Genomic DNA, 21,397 nt, shown 5'->3' on the forward strand with positions numbered 1-21,397 from the left:
GAAAATGTACCAGCCCTTTAGAAGGGTCCCAAACCCATTACAAATAAGGTCCAACCAGCTTATGAGGGACAGATAATGTCAGTAAATAAACATCCATCCTTGTTCTTGTACATAGAGGAAAGGAAGACTTACAGCTGCTCAGACTAATGACCTTTTATGTTGTAGGAGGCTGTCCCAGAAAAAACAGTTACTAAGCCTGCTCCAGCAAAACCCTCCAGGCCCCGACCGAAAAGTCGCTTCTCTCGCTATCGAACCAGTTCAGCACAAAGACTGAGAAGGCAGAAACAAGCCAGTGCCCAGCAAGCTGAACTCGCACAGGCTGTCCCCGAGGAAGGAAGCACTGCCACCTCGGTGACTGCAGCAGATGTCAGTAATGCAGAAGGTCCAGGAGAAGGCAAGCAGTTGAGTGGATCTGACCCAGCTGTTATCCTGGCTGCAGGATCCCAGTCGAATCGGGCCACAGTAAAGTATCCCAAAACGAAAAAGGTAACTATCAAGTGCTTAAGCTGGGGAGGGGAAAAGACCATTTATGTGACCTTCAGGGAAAAATCTTTGTTATATTTGCAATGATGGGATTTTACATTTGTTATATTACTTTCCTCGTTGTGACTGAGACCTTTTAGCCACAGAACTACACAGAATCAAGCTGTTCAGTACAGAGGTTGAAAAAAAATAGGCTAATCAATACTACAAGTCTACATAAGGCTTAAAGATAGGTCCAACAGGATGCTACAGGTGCAGGAAGCAGGGTCATGCTGTTGGGCCCTGCAGAAGTGGCCTGGAAAGTGGTAAATGGTGCATCTTTGCCTAGTGGGGAGAAAACTGCTTCCAGTGTGAGGAGTCCTGCAAGAGAAGGGCTGGAGAGGCTTGTAAATATAAGGAATTGGATGATGGAAGTTGGATCCTGTGTAAGCGAGGCAGGAGCAACATTCTCAGCTCAGATTTTCATCAGTTCATTCTCAGATGTTGAGGGCAGTTGGAGGCTTGGGAAATGGGCAGGAATGTTGGTGAGGAGGACAAGTGCTGCTTTTGTTCCTATGGGAGAACAAGGTACATGTTGGATGAGGAGAGCTGATGTACCTATGCACCATGAGCTAGGAAAAGCTCTTGGTATCAGTGTGCAAGTGGTTGTTACAACTCTATCAGTTGGAGTAGCGGCCATTTGAAGACTGGATGTTGATAATCTGGGCAAGAGCATTGGCTTTGGAGTCTGAAAGAAAATCTATGTTTTGGAACAGGCTGAAGGGCCTTGGAGATCTGAAGGGAAGTAACTTTCAGATTACTGGCCTGAGTGGCAGTGTCAAGATTTCTGGTGATGTTTGCAGCAAGGAGGAAGGCCAGGCACAGTTGTTGAAAAGATTAGGTGGGTTCTTGTAGGCACCCTGAGCTGGAGATAGTACTCACTCATCTGTGAGGTGCTGAACACTTTTAGGAGATAAAGAACAGGAAAAGGCTTTCCACAAGAGGATTGAATACCCTCTCAAGAATTTTTCAACTTCCCCTATCTTCAGAGCAAGGAGAAAAAGACTGTTAGCCCCAATGTAGAAACTAGGAGTAACTTGTAAGGGACAGGAGAAAACCAGCAGATGATAGTGGATGCTTTGCACATCCTGGGCATAGATAAACTAGCCATTAATACCTTAGGCTTACGATTAAAAACTGGTTAAGAACAAGGTGATCAAGTTCGGGGAGAACCTTCTAATAAGATTAATGGAAGCATAAAACGAGTTACTTGTATAACCTAGATACCGTGCATGCAAATAGATGAGATTTGGGATTGATGCAGGAAGTTCTGGCTGCATTTCTTCTTGCTGAGGAGCAGAGAGGTCTTAGCTTGCAGCCTGAACTGAGCGTTGTTTCGCAGTAAGCTGTTGCACTCTATTGCCTTTCTTCTTTACAGGTGCTTGTTACATTGATGTTTTTGTTCTCTTCTTCAGTATCTTGTTACTGAATGGCTGAATGACAAGGCAGAAAAGCAGCAGGAGTGTCCCATTGAATGCCCTCTGCGCATTACTACAGACCCGACAGTTTTGGCAACAACCCTAAATATGTTGCCAGGTCTCATCCACTCCCCACTAATTTGTACCACACCTAAACACTACATTCGTTTTGGTTCACCTTTCAACCCTGAGAGACGTCGAAGGCCGTTTCTGCTGGATGGAATTTACAGCTCCTGTAAAAAGGTATGTTTGTTCCCACTCACCGTCAGGGGCTTTGAACTTATGTTATTGCTGGCATCCTTATAAAGCTGCTGTATCATGTTTAAGCCTATTTCTATGTATTTCTACCAAGATGGTGCTGTCTGATACGTTGCTGCAGTCAGCGTAGTGTGTTTTCGAGCTTCTCTTCTACTTTCACAGTCAGAGGATGGTGGTAACATGGGGGCAGGACAGTGTTGCAAAACATCTCAAGAATACAGTGGCTCGATCACGGTCTCTGGAGAACGTTTATTATTTAGCAAAGCTCTGAGTTTGCCTGTTCGCAAGAGCAAGCACAGAGCTCTGTTGGACTCCAGTATCCACTACAGCTATTGGGCTCTTCAGCAAGCCTGAACTGGGAGGCTAACTGAGCATTAGTTCCTCTAGAGATATTTGGCTGGTAAATATTAGTATTTACTCATCAGCAAGGAAACAGCAGTTTAGGTTAGTTCGGTAAACTGAATTTCTTTCAGAATCCATCTTGCCTGTCACCTGTCAGCTTTGCTCCAAGGTGCTTCCTGATTCCTGTGTAATTACCCAATAGCAATCTTAAGGAAATCTTTTCTGGTCTTCGAGTCCTAGTGTCTTTCCAAGTCAGGTACCCCATCCTGGAGTCTTTGCCCTCCTTTGAGGGCAGAGAGGCTTTTTTCAGAGAGAAGTTGTAGCCCTTTCAGTTGCCATCTTCATCCATCTTAGTGCCATGCACTGACATGTGCCTATGCAGAGAAGCTAAGGTCTCTTGGGTGTTTCCTTCATAGGTACAGCTTTTGGTGGGTCATTTGTACTCATGAGACCAAAATCCTGTCTGTTTCCATGAGCATGGACAATTTCCCTCACACACCTGTAAGCTGAGAATTGCAAGTCTCATAGCTCTTCTGAGCACTCAAGCCTTAGGAAAGAGAAAAGCATCCAGATCAGAACTGGCAGACTTAATCTGTGTTCCCTACTTTCTGCATTTGCTACATAACTATCCAAGAAGTTCCTAATTTGATGAGAATTGTTATCATGGACCAGTGATGAGGACTGCATGTGGACCAAGTCTCATGCAATCACAGAAGAAGTCTTGAGAATATCTGATCTATTTCTGATTCATGTAATTCCTACAATTGTTTGTTCAGCTCCTTGTTTAAATTCTCTGTATGTGGAGTTTATAACAGTCTTAATCTGACTTGAGAAAGATTAAGTCTACTGTTGTTATTCTTCATGGATCGCAGAGATTGTTCCTTTTCTTTAGAAACACTTTTACTTATTCAAAAATTAACTGTGTTCCCCATCACCCACAACTTCCAGCCTTTTCCTATCTTTGCATATTTTTCTAGTCCTGAGAGTTCTCATTGCAGCTTCTGAGGGTAACTTCCATCTGGTCCTCATTTCTCCTGAAGTTCAGTGTCCAAAACTGGATATTGTGCTGTAACAGGAACATTTTAAGTGCTGAATAAATCAGAAGGTTGCTCTATTTTATAGCTTGTACTATTTTTTTTGTATATGAAGACTGATTTTTTTTCCAGCAAGTTGATCTAGATTATTGCTCTTACAAACATTGTACGTCATGAACCAAACATCTAATTAGTTTTGGAACTTAGGCATGCTGCCTGTTGTATCATCTAAATAATAAAATATTAAAAGGTTCTGTGCTCAGAACACAAAAGTCATTTGGTTTTATCCCTACTTTCTGAAAGTAAATCATCAGTGACGGTTCTAATAAGCGAGAGGGGAGTTGGGGGAGTTGCCCAGTTTTCTCATTAAAATGATTGCTTGCCTTCACTGTTCTTATCACCACTGCAGGGAGTTTGGATGCTGACTGGAGATGTCCCGCAGGAAAAGCGTGACTTTGATGTGTTTAGGGTGTTCTAGAAAATTGTCACAGGGAAGAAGGGAAGACCTCTTTTTTTTTCCCCACTAGCTGAAGTCTAGAAATATTCCAGAGCTAGAGCTTGAGAGCTCTGCTCTTTCAAGCTGAGCTCTACTCTTTCAAACTGTGATCTTTTCTCTCTTGTCTGCGTCTGACTACTGAGTCAGAAAGTTTGAGTTGTAAAGACTGTTGTAATAGATTGTAATAGATCCCATTTCATATTTTCTTGGACTGCCAGCATGCTTCTTGTTAAAAGTGCTACGGCTGTGCCAAAAACAAACTGTCGATGTTCTCAGCTTGTATCCAAAGCATGCCAATATATGAAACTTTGCGAGAAAAACGAGCGGTGTAGCCTGTTGAGGTTAATCATACATTGTACAGTGCCTTGGCTGTCAAAGGTGTTTGAGGTGGCAGTGCTTCACACTGGTTGATGCTCCTTGTTTTTTTTGTTTTTTTTTTTTTCTGCTGGCTGCAGTGAAATGCTACTGAGACCTATTTGAATAGAGAAAAGGTGTCAGTGGCAGCTCTATAAGTAGTGAAGTCTTGCAAAGCAGAACTCTGACCTGCCCTTCATCTCTGTGCTAAAGTTTTCAGCTGTAACAGTTTTATTTTGAGGATTGTGGGCACTGAGCTTCTGATGTGCTTTCAGGTTAGTTTTGAGGAATTTTAAGATATATATGTGTATCTCTAATAGGGTATATGTTGATGGTATGTAGAAGAACTATGGCTTATTGAAAAGCGAAGTAATGATTTTAAGCCTCTCCAGGAGGATAAAAGGCTGGCAAAGTAAGTCCCTCGGGTAAACTACTTGAATGCAAATTACTGTATTTAATTTTCCTGCAGTTTTGCTGTTGGTTTACTGAATCACCTGCATGCTTTTCATTAGATTACTTTTTTATATATATGTATATATATTAAAGGAAGCAGAGATTTCCTGTCTGCCTTCAGAGGTCAATTTATATCAAGGTATAGGACTTATGCACCCATTGTAGGAAATGGTTTGCTGACATTTCGTTTCTTGGTTATTTGAATGAGACATGAAGCATTCTTCTTGGTCCCTGCTCTCTGCAGCTGTGATTTTCATGGTAGCTGAAGAAATGGTTTCCCCTTATTTTTCTCCTCTTGCTTAGCCCCTCAAAAACTGCTGCTCATGTTCTATCAGTTTTTTTTCACTCTTTTTCTCAGTCTGGCAGAGAAGATCATGTTAGAAGTATTGTGTTGTGGCTGAACTCACCTATTGGAGCTGTTAGAGCAGAATCTACATGTCACTCTAATGTGCTGGGGCAGGGCAGGGAAACAGTGTTTTCATGGTGTAATGAGCAAGAAACAGGGCTTTTGGGGGAAAAAAAAGTCAGGTTTTTAAGACAGTTAATCACTTTCCTCCCTTGCCCCAGTGAAACTTGCTGTTAACAGTTCTCAGCTGCCACATCTCTCAGCTTTATCTAATAAAAATAAATACCTTAATATTTATCCTTATGCAATTGCTAAAGCTTTACGATCCCTAGAATGCGTCTCCTCAAGAGTGCACATCCAGACCAGCTGCCGTGCAAAAGTGCAGGAGCAGGGGTACATCCTGCACAGTTACATACCAAGTACTGGAGGGGTTGCACGTTTATGTAGTCTCCTTCTGTTTCAGCGCTGGATTAAACAAGCCCTGGAAGAGGGAATGACTCAGACCTCACCAGCTCCGCAAGAGAACAGAACCCAGTGTTTATACCAAAGTAACGAGAACAGCAGTTCTAGCATCTGCAAAGATGACATAGGTAAGCAACAATTTAAAAAATGATGACTTTTTATAAAACCAAACATAAATTTTTTTAAAATAATTTTTTAAAAATATGTTTGGAAAGACACAAGCACTACCCTGTCCACTTACCAGTGTCTTCAGACCTAAACTGAATAGCACCAATTTTCTGAGATTTGCTTAATACTGATGACAGACTAACTCTTGAAGACATGCTGGCACCTGAAACCTGCATTGATTGGCAGCTTTGTGAAGGCAAAGTTGGCAGAAGTAAGCTTTATTCCATTTATGGAGCTGTTGGAGTTCTGGGAGAACTTTGCTGCTGAAAACATGGGGGAGTTTGAGGACTGCAACAGATTTGGTTGAAGCGGGATTTGGCATCATGGGCAAATGGCTTTTGCTCGAGCCCTGAAGTGGGAAAGGAGAAGTTTTTTGTGACTTTTAGTCTGCTATGAGTTTAAGCCAGCAAACTTGCTATATCTCAAAATCTATGCTGGATGTTTTTCAGGGAAAAAAAAAAACAACAACAGAAGCTTTAAATCACAAATAATTCACAATTGTGGAGCAAGTTCAGGTACTACATGTACAATGAGTAGGCCTGAGAGAAAGGAATTCATCCTTTGTGGGAATGAACATGTTTGGGCTGAATTGATATAGACTATAGGAAGCTACTGAGTTAATGGAAACTGAGCTATCTGTGGTTCCTTCATAGTAGTAGTGGAGTGACATTTTCTTCTGACCTCTCACCTCTATATTTTTATCCTGTTCTGGCTCCCTTTCCCTAGCTTCCCCTTTTCTGTCCCATGCTTACTTTATACTATTTGGATATTTGCTCTTCCTTGTGTCACAGTGTTACTGATTATATCTGGTTTTATTTTAGTATCTAGATATGTCTCAAGACTGGTATAGAAGTACCAGGGAAGTGTTTCTTTCCCAGGAATCTTTCATAATCACCTTGGAGATTTGCGGCCTCCGTTTGGGTTGGGAGCAGTGGAAGGAGATGGCCTGTGATTTTGCAGTTAATAACGGTGCAACCTTATCCTCAGTTCAGTTTGTTTTCCAGACTTGCTGAGTCCCCTGAAGAAGTGGAAATCTCGCTACTTGATGGAGCAGAACGTTAAGAAGTTGCTGAGGCCGCTGTCCCCGGTCACCCCTCCGCCTCCCATCCCTTCGGTTCCCGACTCGGCGAGCCCGCAGCTGGCTACGCCGTGCTCGTCTGTGCCAGGAGAGGAGGAGAGTCGCAATGGCTACGGCACCATGTTCTCACCGATTCCTTCTCTGGCTGCTAGTCGCTGCAATACTCCACTACAGTTTGAGGTAAATCCGACGGGAGACTGGGAATGCCAGAAGGGAGACACTGCTCCTCTTTCCTTCAAGAGCCATCAGTAACCCCAAGTATCTTAGAAATCTTGGATCAGCTTCCAATGCAGGTTTTTGTTTTCCTTTCTCTTGATAGTATCGCAGGAAAAAAACCTTGTGCCCTTTGTTTCAGGATAACTTCCTCTAGCAAAATTTGCAAAAATGCTATGCAGACTGTTGCAGGGGGTTTCCCTTGCTCTGATCTCTGTGGGAGGGTTATCAGTGCCCATGCAGCTGGGAGCTTCCACTTCCACTTCGTATTGCTGCTCTGTTTGTGAATAGTGACCATGTCATTTGCAATTTTAATTTCTTTTCTGATACTGCACTTTTCATTTTAAAAAATAGAAGCCTTCAGGCCTGCTGCTGCCAGACTCTGACATTTAAAGCGATTAAAAATCATTTTGTGCAGAGACTGGCTTCCCACATATTGGAGGCTGTTCTACAGCAATCCCTCATCTGATTTGCAGCAGTGCACAGGGCTCTTTATGGCTTCTTTTATTATTATTTTTTAAGCTTAATGTGCTTTGGTTATTTCTGTGAGAACCCTTTGCTGAAAGTTGTCCAAGAGGGAGATCTGTGGAGGGTAGTGAAGAAGATTGTGGAGCACACAGGAGAGAAGAAACACTGATTCTTGCACAGAGCTTGATATAAAAATGATCCCTAGCTGTGCTTCAGTAGAGATGGCAGGTCAGGGCAGTGTTGCAGTTGACCTCCACAGTTTAGTCACTGTTTTTTGCTAGAACTATGTGTTGTGGTAGATTGAGGGAGCCTTTTGTTTTGTTTTCTATTTTGTGTTCTCTTAGAGTAATGTCTGTGAAAGTTCACTGTTGTGTTTGAGGGATCTTAGCTATCTTTGGGGCAAAGCTAGGCTTTTCCATATCCTTTGACTAAATGCCATGCATCGATTTCTATGCATTTTATTGTGCAAATTCTGTACCTGATTATCTGGTGGCATTGGAAACATAAAGACAAAGATACCTCCTTTTTATCTCTGCACCATAGTTTGGATACAAAGTCATGGCATGAAACACAATAGCCCAGTCCTTCCCTTGTGCTCCTGGGAAGCTCTAAAGCCACTTAATGATAGAGCTGCCATCTAAATTGGGACAAGTTTCTGCGATAGTCTTTGTTTGAAATAACTGTGGCTAACCTCTATGCTTGTGTTTTATTTTGTTCTTTGACTTTTTAAGTAGATGAATAATAAGATGCTTTTCCTTCCTCCAGAACGTGTCCTCCCCTGAGAGTTCCCCTGCGCATAGGCCTGAGTCCATGTCACCCGAGGTAGTTATCACCCCGTGTCCCCCGTGCTTGTGCGTGTGTCTGAGGCCGTGGTGGGACGGGAGGGATGAGAGCGTGGAGGCTCCTGCAAGGTGAGGGGATGAGGTGGAGGACGAGGTGCAATAAAACTGAGGAGAACTTGTAGGATTCTCACAAGAGAGCAAAGAAGTCACAGTGAGATTAACCGAAGACTGGGATTTATTACACACTCATGAACCCCGCTGGGAAACAAGCCGTGGGAAGACCTAATATGTCTGGGCTACAGAGGTGAAAGGAAGAGGTCTGGGAAACCTGGAAATACCATGATCAAGGTTGGCCCTAGCCTAGCAGATAAGTGGTGTGTGATTATTTATGGCAGCAAAACTGATGCCAAAAAACAGAAACTGATGAAGAAATGGGAAAGTCTTCGCCGACAACTTCGGTAGCAGGCAGCTGACCTGCTCCCTTGAGCATGTATAGCCTGTTCTCTTGCAGTCTTAATCTGTTGAGGAGATGCAAGAAAGAAGTACTTTGTTTAGTTGCCAGACTGTTTTAAAAATGAACTACTCTGGTCGGAGACCGTTTCGCTGTGGAAAACAGGCACTCATCTCTGTTGCAGGAGACTGCTCAGAGCTGTGTTTCAGCAAGGGAAATGCACTCCGTAGCTGCAGGAGGGCAGATGTGCCTGGTGTGACTGTGCTTTCTCCCTGAGCTGCAGAGAGGATGAAATCATGTCAACTCTGCTTATTGTCCAAGATCCCGGGTTATTACTGTGGCGAAGGAGATGATTATGCCTTTGTCCCGGAGGATTCTTGGCACACAGGGCAGAAAAGTGTATATACCATTGTGTCAGTGCAAAGTGCAAACTGCCAGAGCAAAGATGCTGCCGCTATGGTTTTGTTAGAGAATGTGAAATGTAGCAATGTAGTGTAAATTAAATGAATGTACTATTGTTAGAGATAGCTGAAGTTGACAATAAGTGAAAATAAATGGCTTTAAAGCCCTGGGCATTGTATTGTAGTTTGTAGTGGTCTTTAGTAGGTTTTGGGGACAGTCGAGAAGTTGGCTAATAAAACAACAATTGGATTGCAAATCTTGTCTGTTCTGTCCTCATAGTGAACCTCACTGGCACTAGGTGTTAACATTAACTTGGGGGTATATGGGGGCAGTTGAAGATGCCAGCTATTCTTCATTGACTGCCTGAGGATAGTGCCGAGCCTTGTCCTCCTCCTGCAGTAAGACTTCCACAGGGGAAAGGGCATCTCATAGTGAAATGTTAAACTGCGTTACTGCTTAATCCCCAAACAATCCCCTCTAGAAGGAATAAAACAGTGTAGGAAAGGGCCCCAGGGATGATGAGAATGGAACTAGAGAGCTGTAAGTTAGCATTGTATGAAGTGCTTTCTGACCAAAGTGTTTTTCCCCACCCTTGCCTAACCTTTTTCCTAACTTCTCACCCTTTCCTGTATCCTTGTTGCGTTTTCTAGCTGTGCCTCCGAACAGACCTGGACTTAAAGGGTGGGTACCTGGATTCCAGTACAAGCACCTGCCCAGAACGGCCGTCACTGCTCAGCTTTGGATCTTCTGATCTGGCTCCACAACCCTCCATGAACTCTGCTTCAGAGACGAACTTCCCAGGGAAAAGTGGGGAAGCACAGCTGCTGCTACGAAGCTCTGATCAGGCTTTTCGGACAGAGTTTAATTTAATGTATGCCTTCTCCCCATTGAACGCTATGCCACGTGCAGATGGGTTGTTGCGGGGCTCTGCTCCTTCGGGAGACAGGAAGCCAATGAATTCAGAAGCAGGATGCTGCAGCTCTCCTGCCGAAGGATATTTCAGCAGGCACGAGTCAGGGCTGCTTAAAGACACAGTGCAGGGATCCATGTCTCCCTGTGGCGAGAGGGCTTGCGAAGGAGTCAGATCTGCTCCCCAGAATCCACCACAAAGGAAGAAGGCAAGTATCCCTGCACAAGAACCCGAGGGGCAACAGCCAATGTCATGACATGGTGGGGAGAATGAAGGAAATCAATATGCAGAGTACCACTAAAATATAACCTGGGCAGGTAATCCAGGCGTCCAGTGTTCAGTGGGAATGAAAATAGCCCAAAGCTTTTGAAGGGAGCAATCTTTTAAGTGATAATTTGATGTGAAAGGTGTCTGACAGTGACTGCAGTGAAGATACTTCTTTTGAGAGTAGAGAAAGGAGAACGTGTTGCAGCCTTCAATAAGTAGTTGCTAACTCAGCTGAGACCCTGAGCACTAATGAAGTGGAATTTTTCTAATTGGCGGAAGAGTTATTTACCAGGAAGAAAAGGGTCCTTACTAGAAATCAGTGTTTCGAAAGAAAATGCAGGCTGCTCATTAGAAAAAGTTCATTAGCAGGGAAATGCTGTAACACTGCAGAAAAAGCAGATGGACTTCAGTTACTTAAAGCTTAGCTCTTTAAAACTGGAATCACTAGAATATTGTTTGGTAGAAAACAAATGTGTATTAGTTTCTCATAACAGGCCAGTGACCCTCCTGGCATTAAAATGAAGTCAAAATGGCAAATCAGGGGTTACTGTGTGTAGAACAGGGCACAGAAAGGACAAATAAGCGTATGCTTGCAGAGATGTGTAGCAGTGCATTTTTGGGCTTGAGTTTTTTGCATGATCACTTCTGTAAATGTCCAGCTAGATAGGACATCTTCATCTCACTTCCATTTCTGCATATTTTCGTCACAGATAGATTTTTTTTCCCAGCTTTAACAATTATCTTAAAACTTTTACGTTTTTAGATGTGTGTGGAAATGCTCCGTTCACTATTTTAACTTTGTAAAACTTGTTGAAACCTAGTGATAAATTCTTCAGCAGAGCTGCCTTCTGTTGGCCTTTCATGAGGGGCTGACTGTGCATTGAAATAGCACTAAGGGAAGGCTGAAGTAGTAAGTGCTGAGCTGGAAGGAGTGCTTGAACCCTTTGGTTTCTGCTGTCCCCATGTTACAAGTATGCATCATCTGTGACCCTTTGGTCCCCCTCTTTGCCAAATTTGAGAGGGTACAAAACAAATTCCTGGCAGTCTGGGGTACTGGCTGTTAAGCCACCAGGTCAAGAACCTGCTCTAAATGGGTTGAAAAACAGGCTTTGCCAAGGCTTTAGCACTAGCCTGACCCTGCCAGTACAGGGAAATAGGGTGCTCTGAAGGCAGCAGTTTTGTAAAGAAGATTCTTTTTCTGCATTTTTGAGATAGGTGGACGCTCATTCGCATTATGTAAAATCTAGCAAGGCGCGTAGGGAATGAGTGGTGAGGATGTAGAGGCTTGGCGATTACGTCAGGCTCACTGAGAGTTTGATAATGAAGTCATGGGAAATTCTGGGATGTTGGAGAAGTAAACTAACTGGGTATTTCTGCTGAAATAGTGGTCGTAGTGAGTAAAACACGGGAATCAGTGCAGCTGATGAGTGGTCCAAGCTTGCACCTTTTCATTCTCTTTCTAGAATGCCTGCAGATTCAGAAGATGCCTGATCTCAGTGTACTTAGTTTTCTCTGCAAACACAGAGAAATGTGTTGGAAATCGTTGGAAAACGATGTCTGGGGGCAGGTTACTCTCTCTTCCCAGGCCCCTGGCCACGCTTTCCATGACTTACGGCTGTGTTTTCCTCCCAGGTGTCTCTGCTGGAATATCGCAAGCGGAAACAGGAAGCCAAGGAAGGAGGCGACTCGGTGCGATGTGCAGGGACTCCTACCCGGCAGGGCAGCAGCAGCTCTGTGACCGACGCAGATGTCAGCAGCCTGTCGGGCTCCGCAGCACGAGCCCCGTCCTCCCCACAAAGTGGCTTCTCCCCTTCTCATTCGTCCCTGCCTCACATAGAGGATGTCAGCCCACCAGACTCGAGGGGGGCTAGTTCCTCCGCATCGCTCTGCAAAGCCCAGGAGAACATCAGCAGTAGGTGGTGAGTGTTACCCCTCCGAGCAAGGCTGAGATGTCTCCACAGAGACAGACAAGCTCTCCAGGGGCTATTTCCCTAACAATGTCTGCAGTTTGATGGATTGCGTTGGGTCTCTGCAGTGTTCTGCTTGGTAATTGCTTAAGTAACCACAAAGGATAGCAGCAGCTTTTTCAGCCTGCCCTTTAGTTTTTAGCTAAGATGCAGTGAAATCTTTCTTGAAAGATGTGAAGTTAAACAGTTGTGCCTGTCTGACCAGTTTCTTATCAAGGATGCATATTGGGTGATCTTGTTTTAACAAGGAGAATTTAATCCGGATCTTTTTGCTGCTGAACTCACTGTCGGTTTGGACATATGTGGTACTAAGCCTGGTTTCTGTTCAGAAAGAAAGCCAGCAAAGCCCTCCATAACTTTGCACGTAAGAATGAGGGCCAGTGTCCAAAACAACTCTAACTTCCCTAGTGTCCTACACAAGTAGCTCTGAAGAGCAGTTACCAGAGAGCAGTCAGTGGTTTCCCAAGCAGAAGAATCGTGTTTATTGTGGTACTGTGAAGAGCTTGGTGAGATGAGGGTAAATTCTTGTCTTAAAACTTTAAAATTCTTAAATTCTAGTCCAAAAAGCTAAGAACCTCGGCGATGAAGTAAGGTATATCACATCATTGTCTGTAGGCAGTGATGGTTACGTGTTCTGCTGTTTGGAGTTACGTAGTATGCTGACTTCACTGCTCTGGTTTTAAGTTCTGTTTGTGGGCACCACAGACAAAAAAAGCACTAATACCTTTCCTAATGCTCCGCCTATGAACCCATGGCACTGCCCGAACGAGTGGAGGATGGCAAGGGAAGAGCTGCTAAGGAATGCTGGAGGGAAGGAAAAGTATGAAGTGTGTGTCGAGAAAGCTTGAGAAGCACTGTTTTGGGTAATTTTACGGAAGTAGCAAGATCCACTCCCTGCCCTTTTCCAGTCTTCCTATTCCCCCTGAATGTCATCAGCACTTAAATTATTTCCAGAAGTTTTCACTTTATTTTGTGTCTGTTGGTACTCTCTATTGGGTGACCTTTTGCTGGCTGTTGGGACTGGCTGGGGCTGATGCAGCCATCCAGTAATTAGTGATTTCTTTAGTACAAGGGTGATATCTCCTTCCCTTCCGTGCCTCTTCCTTTTGCCTGTAAGAGGAAGAACGAAAAACGTAGTTGAATGAAAAAGCGTAGTTTGAAATGAGGGGTCAGTAAGGTAACCTTCCTCCACAATGATGGTTTCTATATTCTGAGCTTTATCTGCTGCTCCGTGGCAGAGGACGTGGCTCCAGTTTCACGTCTGATTTCAAGAATAAGTATTGCTGTGTGGGACTGAGGACCCTATCATCATGGGACACTGAATAGAATAGTTGAAATCACACTGATGCATTTGGAAATGGGATCGTTTTGCTGCCATTTTAATTCCTGTTTTGTCTTCTAATAGGCGAGGCTGGCAAATATAAATCCCTCTTCCACTTTTAAAAATATTTTAGGAAGTGCATGTTAATGAGTTAAAACTGTGAACCAATCTCATCTTTAAGTCTGTGTGATTATGTTTCTGATAAATTTCCAAACATTCACTATAGCATAATATTAGGGAAGAAAATGGTGGGAACTAAAATTACATGCCTTAATTTTTAGAGTTGTCCGGATTTATGCTGATTTCTACAATATTTGCCAATAGCTTTCATTTAAAAAAGTAAGTTTCTGTCTCTTTCAGTTGCCAAGATACAGCTATCACAATGTAAACAGATGTGCTGCTGCCCAGTAAACCCAGCCTTGCAGAAAACTGTCTCCAGCAAAACAATAGCAGCAACGAAGGTGTGAATTCACCCCTCATCCTCTTCACCTCCTTGAGGTGTGAACTCTGGCCCTTTTCCCTTCTGCATCAGAGAAGGGTGAACTTCAATGTCTGGGCTGTAAGACAAAACAAAAACCAAACAGAATTCTGATGTAAAGCACAGTTTTCAAATATATTTTTAAAAAGAAAAATGCATTAAGTTTTAAGGCACACAAGCACCTTTTATACCACTATGGTGGGTAGTTCATTTAACATTATTAATATTTAAATTACCAACTTTCTAGGGTATGGATTTGTCAGGGTCTAGGATAAGACTTGGAGAACCTCAGATCATGGTGCTGCTGCTTTACAGGTTAAAACACATACTCGGATGGTCCAGTGAATGGTAAACTGAATATTGATGCAAGGGTCTGGAGATTGTCTGTGGCTCTGCTTTTCCCTGCAGGTTGGCTTTAGGAAAGCCACTTCCTCTTTGTTTTTTACTCTCAGGTCAGACTCTTGTGATATATAATTGAACAGCATCTAACACCAGACTTGAGTGGAAACTTTCACAAAACATGGAGAGTAAAGTAGCATTAATAGGCAAAATGGCCAAACTAGCTCTGTGCCAGGAGCTTTGCACTATCTAGCTGTTCTATCTTGAACGTGTGTTATCACAAAGTACTGATTTTGCTGGTTTTTAATTCAACAAAAGTTTAGTTCCTTTTTAGTTCAGACAAAAGGCATCTCTGCAAAATAACTGCATCTAATTTTAAAACACCACCAGGGTTTTCAAAATGCTGTTGAAGCTTTAAACAATTTTCTGGGAGGAAGTATCCTGTAATCAGTCAGTCTGCTGAGCTGGATGTTTATAAAGTGTTTCTGATGAGAGTAAAAATGTTATATTTCTGAGGGCAGTGCTGTCATGGTAGCCAGTGACTAACAGTCTAAAATTCCCCAAGAAGATATTTACACTGTAAAAGAAGTTGCAAAATTGTATTCCTTATCGTCCAGAGAGCCATTCTCTGATCCTTCCCTTCTATGGCAGGGGTTGCATTTGCCTTCCTAGCAGCGTTCCCAAGGAGAAACCTTTGGGGTTTTAAAGACAAGCCTGTCTTGTGGTTGTACCCAGGGCCACCCAGCCCCCTCGTGCATGGTCCCCTTGCTGTCAGCCGTGCGATACCGCTGCTCAGCTGTCACTGCCGTGTTGTTGTTGCTGCAGGATGGTTCCGACGTCGGTGGAGAGGCTTCGGGAGAGCCGAGGAATGCTGGAAAAGGTCCTGCGCAGCGGCGCAAAGGTAGCGCAGAGAAACGAACCCTCCCCTACAGCTGACGCTGCTCTTGAGAGAGATGCAGGTAAGATGAGCCCTTGAACACTCATTTGATGGGAAATCGCTGGCTCGGGTAGTTTTCTCTGTAAGCTTGTCTGCAAAGTGAGTTGCTAGTTCAGCCTTAATGCCATCTGTGCTTCATAAAAGCCTTCTGCAAATCATACTTCGTCTGGATTCAAATATACCTCTTGAGCCTATTTTCCTCTTCTCTTAAACCTAGAAAGCCTCTTCAGTTTCAATATCACCTGCATCTTGGCTCTACGGGGAACAACCTTTTTGACCTTGGAAAAGTGTATTCACTATCATTGCTTCAGCTGCCCCTATGTATTAGAGATGAAGATGTTACCATGTAACGATTATGAAGTTATCAGAATATCTGGACATATCACACCAAAATGCAGATGCAGGTTTTAGACAGTGCAAAGAACTACTTTAATTTCCAAGTCTTTCTTCAGTCCTGTGTTTGAAGTTTCCTAGTTCCTTGAGATATGTGCCAATTACATAAAATCCATCAAATTGTTCAGGGGAATTCAGTTCTGCTTAGATGTTTCTTTCCTCCTCCTCTGAATTACTGAATATCGTGCAGGATCAGTGAGTGCTTGTGCCTTGAGCTGAAATGATGCTTCCCTGCTATCCACCCAGTCAGACTTTTCCCCCAGTCCAAGGAAGGTGCATCTAGAATGCTCCCTGCAAATTGGCCTCTAATGCAGGATTTTGCTATTTTTGTATACTGAAGAGTATCTTTGTCAATGTCTTCATGTATTTTTGAGGAGGAGGATGCTCTGTTTTATCAGAAATGTCACTGGGAGCCTTTGGAAATAAGCCAGTGGGAGCCAGTCGAAATAACTTTCTTAGTGGCTGTAAAGGGCAGACAAATTCAGATTATTGCAACAGGTCTTTTGCATACTATATTCCATATGGATCTGGCTTTTCAGCTTCACCCAAAACCTAGGCTGGAGTTGGTCTTCACCTAAGTCAATTCTGCTTCCTTGTTACGTAACCCTCCGTTCTTTTCCAGGTAGTCAAAACTTAATGCTCTACATGTTATATATTTTTTCCATCTCTTTTGAGACATCATGACTGCCCCACGCAGCCCAACAAGTATCAGTGAAACACAAGAGGTCGAATCCCTGCCATTCTTGGTGTCCCCTGCAGCAGCTGTGACCACACACATGTACTTGCCACCCTAGTAGAGGGGAAGAAAACCTGTGTAGGTTGTTTACGGGGCATGTATGAATGAAGTGGAACGTGGGTGCGGGCTGCACTACTGGGAAATGCAGCTGCTGTGAGTTAAAGTTGTCACTTAATACGTGCATTAGTTGGACACAGGCCTGTGCCAAGAAAAGCAGTAGTTCCTGCTCCCTCCTTGTGGCCTGTCTTGTGCAGATATTAGGAAAGAGGGGAACGAAAAGGTGTCTGTCTCTCAAAATTGTTTAAAGAAATTGGAGAAGATTGTAATCTGTTCACCTTTTGGAACTTAGGGTCTTTAGCTAGTCTTCATGTTGTCAATAATTTTTCTTTGAGCAGAAACTGTCAGTAACATGTATGACATTGTTGGTGTGCCTGGCCAAAAAAAATGGCAATACAGAGATCCTAGAAATCTCATCTTGCTGTATTATTTACCATCCTCTTCTGCACTGACATTATTGAAGTGCGGTCCTTGATGATGAAAAACTTGGTACATTTTGGTCTTTAACACTTAAAACTCTGGAGTGCATGTGAAGGTGGGGCTGTCGGAGTAGAGTGGCTTTGGTGAGAAGGGACAGATCACGAATTTGCAGACAGCTGAATGAAGTCAAGGCAGGAAAACTTCTGCAGTGCACTGTTAGAAAAGTCACCCACAGCAAACAGCTACCCGATGCATCGGGTGTCATTTCAGGGGCACGGGGGACATGCTGGATGCTTCACACTCTGGTCCCCAAAGGTCTTGTGTCCTGAAGAAGAAGGTTTCTGAGCCTCAGTAGCAGACAGGCCACCTTAATCCATCTTTCCAATGAGTTAGGCCAGCACCCGTGATACGGCGTAGAGAGGAGAACCCCTGCAAAGCCATGGGTGCTGCTGGCATTGCTCGTGCCAGCGCCTCTGCTGCGAAGCCAGAGAGGGCAAGGAGACCTGTCTGGCCAAAGTACAGAGCAGCCTAAGCCAGCACGTACTATTTCGTGGCTGAAAGACATCAGCCACATAATTTGATACCAACACCCTGACGCTCCAAAAGCTGCTGCTGAGAATCCCCTGGATGCCGCGTTAGGCTGCAGCGCTGTCGCTCTGATGTGGAATTTGGTCCTTACTTAAGCCCTGTGATTGCAGTAGTGACAGCTGAAAAAACACTGGGATGAGGTGACTGGTAGGCAAGAAGTGAATGCTTCTTGCCTACCCCTATTTAAGTTCAGTTATTTAGTGGTACAAAAGGATCACCTGTCCCCCGAGATCTGATCTCAGGCTGGTTCCGCTAGTTCACTTGACAGGGCACCCGTGGGTACCTATGTGAAAGGACATGCTGAATTAAGAACATTTTGGGCCTCCAGTGCTGCTTTGCATTCCGTAGACTTGCAGGTCAGGCTGCCTAGGATCAGAGTTAAGCAGCCACCATCCTATCCCTGCGGGAGCCTGCTGGAATGCGCGTCACGGGTTGGCTGTGCAGGGATGTCCCTGACCCTGGGTGGCCCTAGCAGGTTTGCTGCAGCTACCAGGTACTCCACCATACCTTATTTAGAGAACTTGCTGTGGATACCACTTTTCTGCTTTACCAAAAGCAATCTGTCCACAGACCAGAGAGATGAGTAGAGGAAATCACTGCCCTGTGCAGTCTCCTGCTCTCCAGCTCTTGCTGCTTCCAGCCCTCCTGTCCCTTTTCCATAGCCTTCCGGATGGGAGCTTGCTGTACGAGCACGAGGGGTTTCACTGCCGCCTCTGGAAGCCCTGCGGATGCCTGTGGCAGTCAGAAGAACGTCCTGCATGGCAGGGCCCTCTGGTCTGCTGGCATTCCTGCAGCTCCTGCCACTCCGCTTGGCACCGGCCTCAGGAGACGAGTCTGGAACTTCTGTCAGACAGAGAAGACGGCACAGAGCCATCCAGTGTCTGCCACCAAGTTGTTAGGCTGTGATGCTACCTGCTCGTGTGTGTCTCTACCTACGAGGTACCAGCAGTGACCCTGCATATGTTTCCTGTGAAAACATATGGTGGGCAGTCGTGTTCAGTCATTGCTTATTTCCTCGTAGATACCCAAGGAAGAGGAGCTGGCTGAGAACATAAAGCTTAGAAGGCAGCGTTGGGTTGTTGCTTTTGCAAAGGCAAAGAAGGAGGCTAACCAAATAGAGATCGTGGAATTTAAGAAGGCAGATTTTAATAATCTTGAACTGGTAGGTAGAACTCCACGTGGGGTGGAAAAAAAAAGCTAAGGAAAAAAAAATGTTCAGGAGAACTAATAGCTCCACATGGAAATTATGTTAAGAACATGTGCATTGAGACTGAACGGGTAGAGGGAAATCTCCATTACTAGAGGCTGTTACATGAAATCTCTGCAATTTTTTTTATGTTTTAGGTGTAAATGTTCTTACCTCTTGTACTCTGTTCTGTTTTATCCTTTTCTGTGAACCTCATCTTTCTTCCCAAAAGAGTTTTTCCATAAAGATTAACACCAAACTCTGGATTTTTTTCCAGGGGGTATAAGCCTAAACTGAGGTTGCAGCTGGGAGACCAAAATACATCTTTTAAAAGAACTTCTTTAGTTTGTAGACAGACGTTCAAAGTCAAGTGCTAATTCTTACAATTTCCTATCGCTTGAGGTATTTTTGGCTGTTAGGCTCCTTGTATGGGCCTGTTTGTAGCCCTGGTGTCTCTGAACTCTCCAGATGGCACGTGCCAACCTGTGATGGTCCCACAGGAGAACCTGGATGTCAGCAGGTACCTGGGCAGCATTAATGGATCTCCTGAAGGAGCTCAGGAGTTGCTCGCACAGGCAGAGGGCTGGTTGAGGGACACACTGGTTCTTCCACACGGGAAATGGTTCTGTCTGGACAATGCAGCATAAGGCCCTGGTCAGGGCCCCTGGTCAGGGCCTTGTTGCCATAACACACCGGTGCTGCCATTTAATTCATTGTGTCTGCCACTGGCCTGTAGTGCCCAGGAACTTGGACTTTGCTTTGTGTCAGTGTCATTAAGACTGTACAGACTGTCTGTCAAACCAACCTGCGGCTCAGGAGACCTCCAGTTTACTCTTTGGAGATCACTGTCAGACTCAGCATATCTCTTTCCCATTGGAGGGTCTTGCCCTGTTCATAATCTCAGGTTGCAGATGAAGTGGTTTGGAATATTCTGCACAGACATGTTCTTTCTTGGTAACAATGACACCGTGAGACTGGACTGCAAAGTTTCAGCTGAATTTAGTTGATGGCCCTGTCTAGTCATCCCCCCAAGCCATCCTGGATTCAGAGAGGAAGGCTCCTTTCCTTGCTTTGTTTTAAAGTATTGTTTTATGCCTGGAGCAGATACTTTGGATGATTCACATTTACAGTTGAGTCCAAGTCATCCAAAAGGCCCCCCTGCCTAGAACCCCTGCGTCCAGGAAAGGCAGTTTTGTTTTCCTCAGCCATAACTGTAGCCATTGCGTGTTCCCATGACCAAGGCTGAGTGCAGAATTCCCGAGTCCGTAGAAATTGTCCCTCGGAAAGCCCCGGGAACGTGGGCAAGCTGTGTGGTGGCACCGTGGAGAGCCGTTAAGACAGTCTGGTCTAAGGCAAATGTTGTTGCAGGGAGCTTTGCGCTAAGCCTGAGCGGAGGCGGTGCAAGGAGGTCACTGATCCGGACTCGTACAGCTGGTTTCTGCATGCTGAGCTCTTCCAGGTGCCTTCTGTGGGGTTCTGGGCCTTCCAGAAGGCCAAGGATTGGAGATGCAGCTCTTGCCTGCGCTGCATGCAGACCAAGACCACTGCAGCGTGCGCAGGTGTCACCGAGGGGAAACTGCTGTGACCTCAGTCCACAAGGTGGAATTTAACATCTCCTCTGTGCTGTCCATTGCAGACACAGCAGAAGGAGACACTCCTGATGCCCTCAAAGGACCAGCGGTCTACAGTCCTTCTAGATACAGCTACCAGGTATTCTTTTTTTTTTTTTGCCTTGCACATTCCGAAATAAAACTTTAAACAACTTTAGGGGGAAACTGGGTTGTTGGGACAATTGACTCTGGTCTTGCTACGCTGAAGTAACTGCATGGTGAGGAGGTAGAGGGTGAGGAGGTCGGCCTGTGCTTAACGTGCCTTTTCTTTCTCCTGCTGTCGTGCCCAGCTCTTGCAGTCTGACAGTCCCCAGGCAGAATCACAGACCCTTCTGCAGCAAAGCTCTTCCCCCTACAGAGGACACCTCACCCCTTCTCCTGGATACAGCTACCGAGCAGCAGCACAGAGGACAGGACACGGCCTCTCCCACGGCTCCTCGGAAACCTCCCTCTCCTCCACCTCATACTCCAGCCCTGCCCACTCGGTCTCCACAGACTCTGCCCTGTTTGCAGGGAATCTGGGCTATTACAGCAGCCAGCAGCACTCGGGCAGTGCCAGCAGCAGCCTCCTGAAGAAGAGCTGCCCTGCTGCTGCCAGCCCAGCCCAGCAAACGCCCGGGGACTCCCTCTCCTCCGAGCCCGTTTCCCAGCCCTGCGCGGGAGCGCCGGCCTCGGCTCCCCCGAGCGCCCGCTCGCTACAGTCGGACTCACGGACTATCAGTCTGCCGAGCTCGGGGCAGTCTGTTCTCTACCAGGGCTCCCGGGGGGCCGTGATCTCCAATGCACAACACTATCCGCACCGCGGCGGGAGCAGCGTCCACCAGTACAGACTGCAGCAGCTCCAAGGCTCGGGCGTAAAGACTCAGACGGGACTTTCCTAGGGCTGCCTGCACTCGTGGAGGACAAAACTGCCCATAGCTCCTTCTGGTCACCTCTGGAAG

The 21,397-nt window shown here is 45.1% G+C and overlaps 1 protein-coding gene across 1 annotated transcript in view; it reads left to right on the forward strand.

The window, feature by feature from the left end:
- The window catches only part of SETD5 (SET domain containing 5), a 40,923-nt gene extending 19,526 nt beyond the window's left edge, over positions 1-21,397 (forward strand). The window contains exons 14-23 of the mRNA XM_010228660.2: positions 166-486; positions 1,938-2,183; positions 5,687-5,813; positions 6,858-7,111; positions 8,378-8,434; positions 9,898-10,365; positions 12,057-12,343; positions 15,355-15,488; positions 20,483-20,556; positions 20,747-21,397. Coding sequence (XP_010226962.2) covers positions 166-486; positions 1,938-2,183; positions 5,687-5,813; positions 6,858-7,111; positions 8,378-8,434; positions 9,898-10,365; positions 12,057-12,343; positions 15,355-15,488; positions 20,483-20,556; positions 20,747-21,337 — 2,559 coding nt within the window. The 3' untranslated portion in view covers positions 21,338-21,397. The remainder of the gene's footprint in view (positions 1-165; positions 487-1,937; positions 2,184-5,686; positions 5,814-6,857; positions 7,112-8,377; positions 8,435-9,897; positions 10,366-12,056; positions 12,344-15,354; positions 15,489-20,482; positions 20,557-20,746) is intronic.

The sequence above is a fragment of the Tinamus guttatus genome, unplaced genomic scaffold (genome assembly GCF_059628265.1).
Source record: "Tinamus guttatus ecotype Peru unplaced genomic scaffold, ASM5962826v1 Tinamus_guttatus_pri_ptg000307l, whole genome shotgun sequence".
Classification (NCBI taxonomy): Eukaryota; Metazoa; Chordata; class Aves; order Tinamiformes; family Tinamidae; genus Tinamus; species Tinamus guttatus.